The sequence below is a fragment of the Ceratotherium simum genome, chromosome X (genome assembly GCF_057802395.1).
Source record: "Ceratotherium simum simum isolate JZ-2026a chromosome X, ASM5780239v1, whole genome shotgun sequence".
NCBI classification, from domain to species: Eukaryota; Metazoa; Chordata; class Mammalia; order Perissodactyla; family Rhinocerotidae; genus Ceratotherium; species Ceratotherium simum.
Genome location: NC_141940.1, coordinates 42132541 through 42147205, shown reverse-complemented (window position 1 = coordinate 42147205; position 14665 = coordinate 42132541). Strand labels below are relative to the sequence as shown.

At 37.8% G+C, this 14665-nt stretch overlaps 1 protein-coding gene across 3 annotated transcripts in view; it reads left to right on the top strand.

Moving 5' to 3' along the window:
* The window catches only part of IL1RAPL2 (interleukin 1 receptor accessory protein like 2), a 1036854-nt gene that overhangs the window by 574961 nt on the left and 447228 nt on the right, over window positions 1–14665 (top strand). For all 3 annotated transcript variants that reach the window (XM_087426516.1, XM_087426517.1, XM_087426518.1), the window contains one exon: window positions 6893–7046. In XM_087426516.1, the coding sequence (XP_087282642.1) occupies window positions 6893–7046 (154 nt within the window). The remainder of the gene's footprint in view (window positions 1–6892; window positions 7047–14665) is intronic.

The window sequence follows — 14665 nt, the reverse complement described above, 5'->3', positions numbered from 1 at the left end:
AAATATATATAACACAATCAAGATATAGAACATTTCCGTCACTCAGAGTTTCTCCATGCTGATTTGTAGTCAATATCCTCCTCCCAGCCCCAGTCCTTGGTAAAAACCCATCTGTTTTCTGTTTCTATAGTTTTGCATTTTTCGGATGTCATATAAATGGAATAGTATGATATATAGCCTTCTGTGTCTGCCTTCTTTCACTTAGCATAATGCGTTTGAGATTTGTCTGTGTTGTGGCGTATATCAATAGTTCTTTCCTTTTATTGCTGAGTAGTAGTCCACTATTCCACTGGAGAGAGATCCCACTGTTTAACCATTCACCAATTGATGACCATTTGGGTTGCTGCTGGTTTTTGATGATTAGGAATAAAGCTGTTGTAAGATGGAGTTTTGACTGTACAATTTCTTGATTTATCAAAATGATATGTTTTTGTCAACTTTTATAATCTTTCCATGTGTATGCTTTTCTCTAATATAACAGAAGTTTGCTGTTGATCTTTCCTAAATTGTTATTAGAATCCAGGCTTAGAAGGGACTCCCTGTATATCCTTAATGATGTTCAAGGGGTAAAAACAGATCAAAGCAAATTAAAGCCTCTTAAACAATGCCTCTTTCTACAATCTGACTACCTTTTGTGTATCCACTAGAATGATCTTTCAGAAATGCACATCTGATCATAGGATGCCACTATTTAAAGCACTCTAATGATTCCATAAAATTGTTTAGTTAATAGCTCCTTTTTATTCATTGTTTACAGGGCCTGACACTGTGCCAAGCATGTTCTTTCATTACTTAATTCAGTTCTTAGAACAGCCTTATTAGATAGGTTACAGTGGCAGAGCTGGGATTTGAATCCTGATAATGTGAAAATATCTTGAATGGAATTTAAGGCTTTTAGTATCTGGTCTTAGCCTATTCAGCGCCATTCTCAACAGAGCAAAACCATTCCTATTTTTTTTGTCCATTTTATGCTTTTTTCACATCTGGGTACTTCTACACACCTTGTTCCCTCTCTCCGATATGTCCTGCGTGCCTAACTTTTATATATTGTCCAAAACTCAGATCAGATGCTTATAGTAGCTAGCCTACCTTCATACCAAATCTCTGTCCATGCCCAGTCTGCTGTAATCTTGGATGACCCAGCATTAGAATTACTTGAAATATTTCTTTGGTTCCTTTCTCCTTTTCTTCTCCTTCTGGTATTCCCATTATACTTATGTTACACCTTTTGTACTTCTCCCACAGTTCTTGGATATTCTATTCCATTTTTTTCATTCTTTTTTCCTTTGCTTTTCAGTTTGGGAGGTTTCTATTGACCTATCTTCAAATTCACTGATTCCTTTCTTGACCATGTCCAGTCTCTTAATGCTCCCATCAAAGGCATTCTTTATTTCTGTTACAATGTTTTGATTTCTAGCATTTCCCTTTTGATTCTTTCTAGGAGTTTCCATCTCTCTTCTGTTCTTACATGTCCATTATTTCTATTTGAGCTGTTAACATATTAATAAACATTTTAAATTCCCAGTATGGTAATTCCAAAATCTCTGCCATATCTGAGTCTGGTTCTGATGCTTGCTCTCTCTCTCTTCGAACTGCATTTTTTGTCTTTTAGTATGCCTTGTAAATTTTTGTTGCAAGCCAGACATGATGTACTAGGTAAAAGTAACTGAGGTAAATAGGCCTTTACTGTGAGGCTTTTATGTTTATTTAGTTAAAATTTAGGCTGTATTTACTGCTTGCTGTAGCTGTAGGTGTTAGAAGCTAAAATTCCCTCCTGTATTCTTGTTTTTCACTCCCCTTGCTGTCTTTGGGTTTTCCTAGAGATTTCTTCTTAAGTAAGGTCTGAGTTGTGCAGTTCTTTCAGCTGTAATATCCTGTTATTATACAGGAGCCCTATTGATGTGTTGGTAAGGTTTAGGGATAACGAGAAGTATTCCATAATTCTATGATTAGATTTCAATCTTTTAGTGAGCCCTGTCCCTGGGCTAAGCCCATAACAAGTGTTCTCAGCCTCCTTCTCACCCACCATTAAGTGAGACAGGAATGATAGTGGGGAGCTGGCTATTTTTCTTCCGCCATTTCATAAGGCTAGATGAGGCTGGAGTTGGATATTTTTCTTCTCCCACTTTGAAGGCTAGAGGGGGCTGGAGTTGCATATTAACCTTACCCCAGATCCATTAAGAGCTGGCTGTCTCTAAGAACAGAGCTGTCTGGGTATATTTCAAAATGGTTACGTTCGTCCTTTCTCTACCAGAAGCATGAGGGGATTTTTTCTGATCTTCACCCTGGGAACTTGGTGGACCTCCTGTAGGTAAAACTCACGAAAGTGTGCTTCCCTAAGACTGGGCCCTCAGGGGTTTTTATTTCTCAAGTTAGTTCACACTCAGTCTCCAGAAACTAGTCAGTTATCCTTTAAGTGTTCCTGTCAGTTGCTGGCTCCTGCAGCTGCTTCAGCTTCCAGTAAACTGTGATTCTCTGTATTCACCTGTCTCTCCAGATTCTGAGGCAATCGTTTTCATTGTGACTTCAATTATTTGATGAATATGAGAAGAGTTGTTAATTTTCAGTTTGTTCAGCTTTTTCCTGTTGTGAGGAGGGTAGTGACAACCTCCAAGCCCTTTACACATTGGATCGGAAACTGGAAGTCAACCCCAGCATTAGAGTTAGAACTTTGGATTGTCTTTTGGATTGGCCCAGACTCCTATTAGAAATGTGAGTCACAATAACTCCTGACAGTCAAAAACCTGTCATAGTAGCTGTATATGTAATCTGAAAGCAGAGTACTGAGAGTAAAAACAATAATAGAATGAGTTAATATTTAATGATTGGTTTTAGCATGTGATACTCTATACTACAGAGTATTTACATACATTACCTCATTTAATCCTCATAATCATCCCTATTGGTAAATATTATTATTATCACCACCTGTTTTTTATAGACGAAGCATCTGAGGCTTAGACCAATTAAGTAGCATGCTCAAGAACATACAACTTGGGATTTCAACCCAAGTATTTGAGTCTAGAACTTATATTCTCAATGACTGTGGGCTATCAACTTTAACATTAGAACTGTGAAGATAGAAAATTGGATAAATAGAACTGGGGAGGGGAAGGACTCCCTGGAGTGGATTATTATAGGCATTTGGAGTAGAGATAGGGCTGAAAAGGGTGAAGTTGATACCTAATACACAATTGTGCTCCTAACTATCTCTTTCATCTTTAAACTGTTAGGCAGATGGCTAGATGCTCTATAGAATAGTCCAGTCTCTAGAGAAAAGGAAAGAAGTTGGTCTGAGGGGATGGGTGTTAGGTATTTGAACAAAAGTGCTTTGAGGACCAGAGGTTACGTGATTGGCTTATGGCTGCCTAGCTGCTTTGTGTCTGAACCTTAGAATCAGAATAAATATTAAATAAGTCTTCCTGGTGTTCTTGCCATAAGGAATGAGTCATGTGCTCTGAATAGCACTGAAGTAACCTTGACCAACAAATCAAACTGATCAAAAAACACCTGTGGATATGATGTGCTATCTCAGAAGTGGGCTGTGAATACAGTGGTAGATATATCAGGGTGGAAACTCCAAGTTCCAAATGTGGCTGCTAACTGGTTACTTCAAGGAGCTTGGTCAACAGATGTTTTTGTTGTGCGTCCTGGTCTCCCAACACAGCAACTGGTGGCAGGTGACATCTGCCACCCAGGAAGACTGAGAGGGAGGTAAGCTTTAAGGGCTAACATTATTTTGACTAAGCAAGGATGTCCTACAGCAAATTGCTCTATGAGGAGACATCCAGGCCATGCACTGGAGTTATTTGTTGAACTTAGGCACCTCCAGCAAGACTGGTCTTCAGCAAAACCTTCAAGTTGATGAGTTTATTTTAATAGTCTCAGGGGCATTACATAATGGAGGAACTGCACACTGAGGACAATATTAAGGGCCTGCTCACATTTGAGGCTTTGGTGGTTTGTCCTTGCCTCAGATAAACAACCATCTTGAAACTTGAACTATATGCTTCAAAGTTCTTTGCCTAACAAGCTGTCAGAATTAAATTAAACATGTCTGGGAACAATGAGGTATGGCAATGTTGTCTGTCCACTAGGAAAGAGGTGATGGGAAGACTAGGGGCAGGAGAGAAGCAATGGGGGAAGGATGGTCATCTCTAAGGCTCTTCTGAACAAATATATCTTCTCTACCCACCTGCTAGGATTAGTGTTGGAGTGGCCTCTTAGGAGCTATACATTTTCAGTGGGTTAAAGTATTCTGTTGCCAGGGGATGGTTAACCAATTAGTGAAGATTTGTTTTTATCTGACTACTCTATTAGCACCGATTTTCAACAAGCAGAGCTGGAGGTTTGGAGGAGACATAATCTAGGATTGGGAAAGTTTAGGGATGGAGGACGCTCCCTGTGCTGGATGACTACTGTATATAATGCTGCCCAACAAGACTGTAATGAATAAACTCTGCAAGCCTCTGGGTTCTGGCTGCTCACATCATAGTGTATACTTTCCCCATATGCAGAGTAAGAAATTGAGACCTAAAAAAGTTAAACAAATTTGCCCAAGATTACGGAACTTGAATGGACCCGAGATTTTGACCTAGAGCTGTCTTGCTCTGAAGCCAGTTTGCCTTTTCATCTACAATACATTGTCTCCAGAGGGGTAGAAGTAACTTGAAGAAAAAATTTTCCTATTTCACAGTTTAAAAAAAAGGAACCCTCTATTGGATATAAAGAATTCTTTGTAAGGCTAGATGGCAACTTGGAAAGCATGGGACTATCTAGATCTGTCCCAAAGAACGTGTACAGATTCCAGGCTGTTCTTCATCAGGAGTTATTTTCTAATTCCTATTCACTCTTTAGATTTTACTTCCTTGGAAAAAACCAAAATAGTATGCAGACAAAATGAAAATGGTTACAATTAATTGCATATGGACTTATGGACTATCCCCCCAAAATGACATTAGAAAACAATACCATTTGTCTTTGAATAAAATGAGTGTGTTGGCTCATTTGCCCACCCCCACTAGCACTATGTGAAAGTGAAGCAGCTCAGTTTTCATTTTCCTTTCCTCTCAAAATGCCCAGAGGGACCATATTTTTATTTAATGACCTTCAGAATGATTCTTTAGAAATCTGAGGCTATCAGAGTTGCAAGCAATGCGAAAATAATTGTGGATTATTATTGTATGACGATAGTGGCAGCTGGGCTATTTTTTTTTCTTTCTGTTCAGACTTTCTTCTTCATTTTCCCAGAAACCTTATATCCCAAGGTTTAACTCAGAAGCAAATCTCATATAGGTGATAAACCTCGCCAGACATAGTACGTAATATAATTTCAGACAGACCCTTAACTGTTCTCTGGAAAGACCCTAGGGAGTGAAGCAGCCTTATATCTAGACGCTCTAGATAGTATTACTTTTATTTACTCTCTGACAATGTGTGTGGGTAATTGTTTGGGACAAAAAGCAAGCGTATCTCTTAAATATTGTACCTGTGAACTTAAGTGCCAGTTTTTGTGTTTTGTTGTCAAAACTCCTGCTATCATAAAAGAAAAAATTTTGTTACGGTAAAAAACTAATAAATGGATACTCGCTCTTCCAAATCATTTTACACACACATGCACACACACACAAGCATGCAGAGCTGGGGACTGCGAGTCAGCGCTGATTCTACGTTTACATGAATGTTTAGGATGTGTATGTATGGAGGGCAGAGGTGGTGGGGAGGAGAGGTAGAAGAGATGTTGTATATACTATAGATTGGAAAGTGGAATGTGTTCTCAACTATTATTCACATCATCTGCCTCACAATCAATTTTTTTATTGCCTTAACTGACAGCTCAGAATTTAGGTGATAAAATACTTTTGCCTTGATTATTCAGCACTCCCTCACAGCTATCCCTTACACCTCCACTAATGTTTGTACAGCTTTTGGTCACCACTTTGGTTGAACATTTGAGATGAGTGGTGGGCAAACTGGAACAATATCTAAAAAGTAGACTGAGAAAATCTCCAAAAGACAAAGCCCTTTGGCTGAATGTTTTTACATACTTGGCTATTGCTATATCCTTGTCACTCTCTGGAAAAGAGTTAAACATTCCTTTCTAGGGAGGTCCAATCCCGGTAGCAATACTCCCTCACAGTCCCATCAGGAGAGTAGAAGAATTGGCTTCAAAACCCCAATCTTATTCTCCAGTCATATATCACTGAACCCAGAAAGTAAGTGGATAATTTCTTCATCTGTTACTAAAACAAAGTGTGTCCTTATTTTACCTAGTTATGTTTCTATAGAACTCCTTAAGCATAATTTTCTAGACACTTCCCCTTATCACCCAAATGGATCTCTTGACTATGGAGAGGGAGACTCTGGACTATTAGTATTAGTTTTTATTATAAGAAGTAATTAATGAAACCATTATACACTTCATTGCCAACGTAAAAGCCTATCTTGACTTTTTAATAATGCCTAAGACTCCCTTGTAGTATGCTGTGTTGCTAAATGAGCACTATCCTCTTAGAACTCTTAGGAAATATCCCTGCCAAATAGGAAGAACCAGGGCATTATAATGATATTTAGTGAATTTTAAGGTTCTGCTATACCGTTTTTGCATTTGGGGAGCTTGTATGCTTTCCTATTTTTGCAGAGTGTCTCTAAAGACATTCTGCTCTTGGGATCAGGCCTTTAAGGTGGCTCTTAGAGTGATAGTTGTGATATTTGAACTGGACACAATAAGACACAATTGTGATGTTTTCTGGCCATTGACTTAACGGTTTAGTTACATATTTTGAAAACGAAAGAGAAGAGTACAAAATAGTGAAAGTACATACTTGCCAGTACTAAGACTTAGTGATGTGAATTTTTATTTTTCGCTTACTTGCAAATATTTTCTCTGCAGGAATGCAAGCCAAAAATGTGGAGAAGCATAATAATACAGAAAGGGAATGCTCTTCTAATTCAGGAAGTTCAAGAAGAAGATGGAGGAAATTACACTTGTGAACTTAAGTATGAAGGAAAACTTGTAAGACGAACAACTGAATTGAAAGTTACAGGTAGGAATTGGTTCTACCAAATTATGGCAAGTGAGATTTTAAATATAATTTGGTCCGGGAAGAAAAAGTTTCCTACGAAGAGCCAACTTGCTGTGAATTTAGAATTGGCTGCAAATCAAATAGTTGGGAAGCTCAGTATTGATAAGTTGTATTGATAAGCTATATGTGGAATATGAACAATTAATTTAGGGAACAAGGGCTCAATTGCTGCATATCTGTTCTCTGCCTTTATGAAAGGTTCTTAACTCTTCAAGATGTCATTGATTGTTACTAAGCATCTCAGAAAAGATACACTGGCACTACTTTAGAATGCTGACTTAACCCATATGTGCAATCTCCTTGCAGGTGAAGGCTGCCTCAGAATGAGGTTCTGTAGGGCTTTTGGAATGAAATCTTCTTGGACTGCATCCAAAATATTATTTATGCAAAATTGCTCATAAATGAGCAGTGTTATTGTGAGCTTCTAGTGATTCTAAAATGAAGCAAGTTCAAAAGAGTAGGATACACATGTGTTTTAAATCTGAAGTAAAAGCAAAGTGTAAACTAGTAATTCTACTCATAGTAGTGGAAGAGAGAAACTCAGGACATTCTTACCTGGTGGAGAATGTGAGAAAGTAATTTTCAGAGACCTAGGACAGAACCTGATACCATAAAAGTTATCCCTGACAGTGGGTGTGATGTAACCTAAGAAACTGTGTGAGAAAAAGTCTACCTGATATTGTTTCTGAGCAAACCTTGAATGATTTTCTTCTTCTTATATATATTTTAGATGTGTGTGTGTGTGTGCATACACACACATTTGTATTGTGCATAAAATCTGAGCCATGGGAAAATTTGACATTATGCAGACAATTGTTATATTGATTATATTAATTATGATTAATGCACTTGGGCATTACCTGTTTAGCCATCTAATGTTAACATCAACTAGTTGATTAATTATAAAATACTCTTGCTAATATTAAGAATACAAATTTTCTTCTATATTATTTTTGTTTATATCTAGCTGACCTTTTTGGGGTAATGTTAATATCAGTCTACTAATAATGACACTTACTAAGTTCATTGCTATAACTCCTATATTTAATTCAGTTTTTGATCCCTGAGAGTCAAGTGGGTTGTTTTCTTGTGTGTCTTTTTCTTTCTTTTTTTACTTTTTTTTTGTGTGTGTGAGGAAGATCAGCCCTGAGCTAACATCTGTGCTAATCCTCCTCTTTTTGCTGAGGAAGACTGGCTCTGAGCTAACATCTATTGCCGATCCTCCTCCTTTTTTTTTTTTCCCCAAAGCCCCAGTAGATAGTTGTATGTCATAGTTGCACATCCTTCTAGTTGCTGTATGTGGGACACGGCCTCAGCTTGGCTGGAGAAGCAGTGCGTCGGTGCACGCCAGGGATCCGAACCCAGGCCGCCAGTAGCGGAGCGCGCGCTGTTAACTGCTAAGCCACGGGGCCGGCCCATCTTGTGTGTCTTTTTCAAAATTCTGAATAACACAAGGGGTAAAAAATATATTTTTATTCGAAATTAATATATATACTTTAGTTCACTCTCTATCCTAACACATGACAATTTTACTTTTTAGTCTGAATTTGTAGACTACCTTCTGTGAAGGTTTAAATTTTTCTTTTGATTAGAATTGCATGTTCTTTCCCCCATGAGCTTTCAAAATAACTACCATATTGGGACAATCCCAAATAGCGAAGATCTGCTTTTGATTAATTTCGATTTCCTCATCACAAACTAGACTTCCTGCCTCATTCAGGCAGAAGAGTCCATCACAGGCAGTTATACATCATTAATAAATGACCTGACTGTGCACAAATACTTGCAGCATCATCACTTTGACCACAATCACACAGTCACTATGAAATCCTTGCAGAGCACTTCCATTTGGGAATCATTTACTCAAGTTTGTAACATTATAGTATTTGGCTTGGATTTTAAGCTGGACCAGAATAAAGTAAACACAAAATCTTTTTTACACTCACATCTAATGGTTTATGGTGACAACACATTTGCTTCTTTAGTTTCTTTTGAGAATCTGGAAAAGCGGAGCTAGAGCAACGTATTTTGTGTATTTTATAAGATGTTAATTCACTTGCCCTAAACTTTTAGCATAGTTTAACTATGGATTTAAAATGTTACCTGAACTCTACCTCCCAGAGGTTCTCAGACTTTAATGTGCATCAGAATTATGTGGAAGAACCCAGGTAAGGTGAAGGTGAGGCTCTTTAAATACAGATTTCCAGATCTTGCCCCCGAATTCTAATTCAGTGCATCAGTAAGCCTGGGAATTTGCCTTTTTGTCCATGTGATTCTGTTGCATGCCTTCTGAGGGTCGTGCTTGGAGAAACATTAACAGAGAACGGTGCTAAAGAAGTCAAAGTCATAGGTTTGATTTCCTCGTGAGCATGTTAGTTCACACACACACACACACCTCTGAAAACTAATTTTTATAGTCCCCAAGTTGTTTCACCTCAGGTCCTAAGAGCTATTATGAAAATACAGATCCTTGGTCACCAAGGGAAACCTGTCAGAGGGATGTGTGGATAAAGCAACTTTAACCACTGAAACCGTCACTTATTCCTTTACCATTTAAATAAAAATGGTAATTCAAATAATTGGATAATAATTCACATTTATCTTGAGTCAGTGTCATTGTTCATTTGACAAGATATCAAGTTTATGTATTTATTCACACAGTTCAAATGTTATGCTTGATGTAGAAACAAAATGGAAGTTAAAAGGATGCGCTGTGAGGGTTTATTCTTTTTTACAATATCATATAAGTTACATTGTGCCTTGTAAATTATTAAATACATTTATTTAAATGTATTAAACAAATATTATATTTAATATTTTCTCAGTATTAAATAGCAATTAACAGACAGATTGCCCTCTCATGATTGAAAATACAAGGCGGGGATTATTTAAGGTGTAACTCACTCATACTTGTTTTGAGTTTAGCAATATGCAGGCATGGGATAGGAACTTTAGTATGAAATTAATAGGATTGGTTAATTACAAAATTATGTAGGTAGAGGTTCTTTAAGATTGCGTATTGTAAGTATGCAAGTTTTAAAAGATTATCAAAGTTTTAAAAGGTTGTTTATTTTCTATAAATTTAAAAAGGTTCTTTTTGAATTTATAAATCTGAGAAATATCTCTTTAGTAAAACTAGTGTTCTCTTAAAGCATATAGGTGCTACTTGCTTTAAATAGATCAGTTATAAAAAGATCCAGATATTCAAAACTGATGAATTAAAAGGTAATCATTAGCTTCATGAAATTGTTTTTTTCCATATAAAAGAATTTGTAATAGGATTTCTTTAAATAGCCAGGTTTCCTACTGCATTAAAATACGATTTGATTTAAATACAACTTTTCTGGAAGACTTTTAACATATAAATCATAGCAGACCTGTGTGATGTTATCACAGAAATTTCTTTCTGTTCCTTTGGAGGTTCCACATGAGTAGGGAGGGATTTAACACAAATAGACATGCAAAATAGCATGTTTATGTCATTTGACAAAGATGTCGACAGCTAACAGTTTTATTTCCCACAGCATATTTTAGGAGGCTATTTGCTATTTTACAGATATTTTTATTTTATTCTCACATTGAATTTTGTGCAGAGGGCCAGTTGAAGTGATAAGGAGAGAAGGGAGGTTTGGCTGTATGATGGTGAGAATGTAGAACAGGTGATAATGGAAAAAGGAAGAGAAGAGGAGTGGGAGAAGGTGGGCAACATAATGGAATAGGGTCTCCTGAGATTAGAGGAGAATGTCTGCCTCGAGAAGGTCAAAGGCGGACAAATTATAGGGGCTCTCAAAAATGAACATGAGCAGGGAACCAGCACTAAATAACTGTATTTGGAAGATAATTTACCATTCACCTGGCAAATCATTCACAAATGCATGATTTTATGCAGCTTTTTAGAAATGCACATTGACTAGAAAAAAACACTAACTTGTTCTCTGGTGAATATACAAATAATGCCCTTCCCCCTGATTATTGTAGACAGCTCTAGAGTTCTTGATTTGGGACTTTTCACACGTTAGGGATAATTTCTTAACCCACTGGTGTCTGAATGCCATGGCTAAAAAGAGAGGTTTATTCTATGAATATTTTTCAAATGTTTGCTGCTGGGTTACTATTAAGCAATAGTAATAAAACGATCTGGACATGCAAAGCTTAATAAAACTGCTAAGCGGAAATTGGGATCAGTCTTTGGTGAAGATGTTCAAATGCATGGCTTCAGTAAGTGCTTTTAATTTCACTTTGCAAAGTTAAAACTAACTGTAGTGCATTGTTGCCGGTGTCATTTAGACTGCATAGCTTGTTAGGATAACTTTCCCCTGGTGTGGAGAATGGCAGCTATTTACACACAGAGGAAGCAATTTCACATCAGGTTTGAAAACAGGCTTTTCCTGGCCCTGGCTCTTGGTTCCTTTATGCCTCTACTGTTAATGCTGCGACACTGGGATGAGAATGCGTTTAGGAAAAATAGTGAAGCATAGAGATATGGTGGAGAGTTGGGGGAATAAACAGAAGTAGAGATTCTGACTGAGTAATGATAATACAACAAGAAAAATTATCTCTAAGCCAAGTATGTAACAATCATAATAGGGGCCCCCATAGAGCTAATATCTATTGAGACCCCACTGTGTGGCAGACATTGTGCTTAGTGTTTTTCATTCATTTTCTCATTTAATTCTCACAACAACCAAATGAGGGTGAGTACTTTTATCATCCCCATTTTGTAGAGGAAGAAACTAAAACTTAGAGAGGTGAATGATGTGCCCAAGATCACATACTTTGTAATTGGCAGAGCACGGATATAAATCTAGGTCTTTCTGACTGTCAAATATAACTTTTTAACCACCACCAAGCACAAACCATACAATTTCATTTACAATATAGTATTAAATATGTTGAAAACAGATGCCAAAATATTGATCACAAAGTCCATCATTCCACTATAATGTCCTTTTTGGACACTCGCTATTTGGTTTTCAATAATTTTCTATTGGAATTTAGATACCCCTAAAAAGGATACAGTCAACATTTTGGGGCCTATTCCTTAGCTCTCAGTGAGCACCTTAGGTCAGATCAGTAGGAGTGGGACACAGAATTAAATCTGAGCATAGGATGGTACCAGGAAAGAAACAAGGAAAAGTGTGGTGCCAGGAAAAGCAAGGAGGTATGGAAGATGGAATTTGCCAAGCTTCATGTTTTGGTGCCATGTGGTCCTATTAATATGAAAATCTACATTTAAAAAAAAAGCGGATTCCAGGGAGGTTCTTTGCAGTTATGACAATGATTTCAAGCTAGTGGAAGTGAAGCAATGGAGAACAGTCTAGTGAAACAATGTTGCTTCAGTTGGGAAAAACCAATGAACACATAAATCGGTGCCTACTCTGTACAACAAGGAGCTCAGGATCCAACTTTCTAATGTGGTTCTGAAAGTAGACAGGTAGAGACAGAATTATGTTCCCGTTGCAACCTGTGAAAATTTTAAATTTGTTCATTACAATAGTGTTTCCCAAACTGTGTTCTGTGGAGCTCCAATTCCAAGAGATATTAATAGTCATTTCTGAGAGAGAGAAAGGAGAGGAAGGGAGGAAAGTGGAGAGAGGTTCTGTAGCAATGTGTTTGTCTGCTGGGTCAAAGTTAAACAGTTTTCTTTTTTGCAAGGCATCTCAGGGCATCTTAGCACATATAATATTCTAATATGTATTGTAATTTTCTAAAAAGAGGATGGGATATAGTTTAGGACATTTCCTAAACTTGTATGACCACATAACACTTTTTTCCCTGCTGAGAGCATCTGAAGATTCTAAGTTTCCATAGAAAAAACTGTGAGAAAGCTAAGTGAGTAGCCAAGTAAGTACCTAGCTCTGTTGGCATCCTACTAATGACTATGTCTTCAATAGTTTCGATAAGATACTTAGTGGACATTAATTTTGTTATACTTATAATCTTTTATTGTTTACTGTTGTTTATCTTACTTTCTCAACTAGCCTATAAGCTCCTTGAGGACAGGGATTTGTTGACCATTTCTTTTCTATCCCCCCAAGTGCTGAGTATATAGGAGGTACTCAAACATTATGTGTAGCTTGGATTGGTTGGGTGCTTATTTCATTGGTGAGTGCTTTGGTTGCGTACAAATAAGATAGCTTTGTATTTGTAGAGCACTTTATAATTTCAAAGTACTTTTACTTATGTGATCTCATTCTGTTTCTCACAGAACTTTATGGAGTCGGCAGCAAAGATATTTTTTTTTTTTTCAGCAGAGTAAACTATGTCTTAGGGAGTTTAAACCATTTGCCCTGGGATGGCAGCTGGTGAATGGCATGGCCAGGACTAGAACCCCCATCTTCTGATTCTTAGTACAATGGTTTCCTGTCCTACCTCACTGTTCCTCTGCCCATAGTCCCTTAATCCTGGACTCTGGGCCAGAAGAGAAGATGCAACCCCAGGAGGACACCAGAGTTGGTGACTCCAGAGCTTAGGTCTAAGGATATCTGAAATACCTCGTTATTTAAAATGTTCATTTGCCAATGCATTGTTTTGGCTTTAAGAAGAAATACCTCTGATTCTATTCCTAATATAAAAGGAAAAGCATTTGCTGCTGATGGCTGAATCCAAACCAGCAAAGGGGTAGTGCCCTAATCGATACTCAAATGCTTCTAGAAGACAGGCAGGTCATGTACCAGAGTGTGTGTGTGTGAGGCAGCAGGGAGGGGCAGGTTAGAGAGTAGTAGTAGCACTGACTTAGCCCTAGCTGATTGCTGTCATGTGAGATTAAGGATCCAATAGTGCTAGGCCTTCTAATTTTTGAAGAGATGCTAGAAGTCTGGGTTTTATGTGGAAATCTCTGACTCGTAGATTACTATGTAGACCAAATAGAACATATCTATTTTATTCAGTTTGGGGGCTGCCTGTTTGTGGCCTTTGCCTTAAAGTCACTTTTAAACAAGCACCTGACTGTGTGGCTGGCTCAGACTGTGCTCCAATATTTCCATCTCCAGCAGCTGGTGGAAAAAAAAAACTGTAAGTGGCCTAGAGAGCAGTTAATAGACAAACTGAGAACAGCGCTCAAAAGCCATCCTAATCACACCATCCAATCAAGCAAAGAGTGAAGGGCACAATTTATAGATGTAATACTGCAGGAGGGGTATTGACAAATTGATCACCTTACAGAGAAGAGAGATTTAGGTGATGAAGCAAGTTGGTCTCAAATGTTACAGATAAATGAAGAGCCATGGGGATAAAGCACCCGCCTTGAAGCTGCCCCAAAGCACTGTGATGTGAAGCACTGAGGGGGACAAATCATTGGCATGTGTTCTCTCTCTTTCACGTTCTCTCTGAGCAGCCAGTTGACATGATCTGAATGTATGTGTCCTGATTATCTCATGAGAATGTATCTCATGTATACCTTTTGTGTGACTTAATAAGTAAAGACCTCAGCAGTCAATAGTCCTTGGCTACATTAAGGGAACTTTCACATGACTGACTGTGCATTTCATAATTGACTGTTCTTTTGCACAGTCGCAGGTGCAGAAATCTCATGACCAAAACCGGCTTGCAGCAGCTCCTTTGCCTTTCCTCCAAGGCCT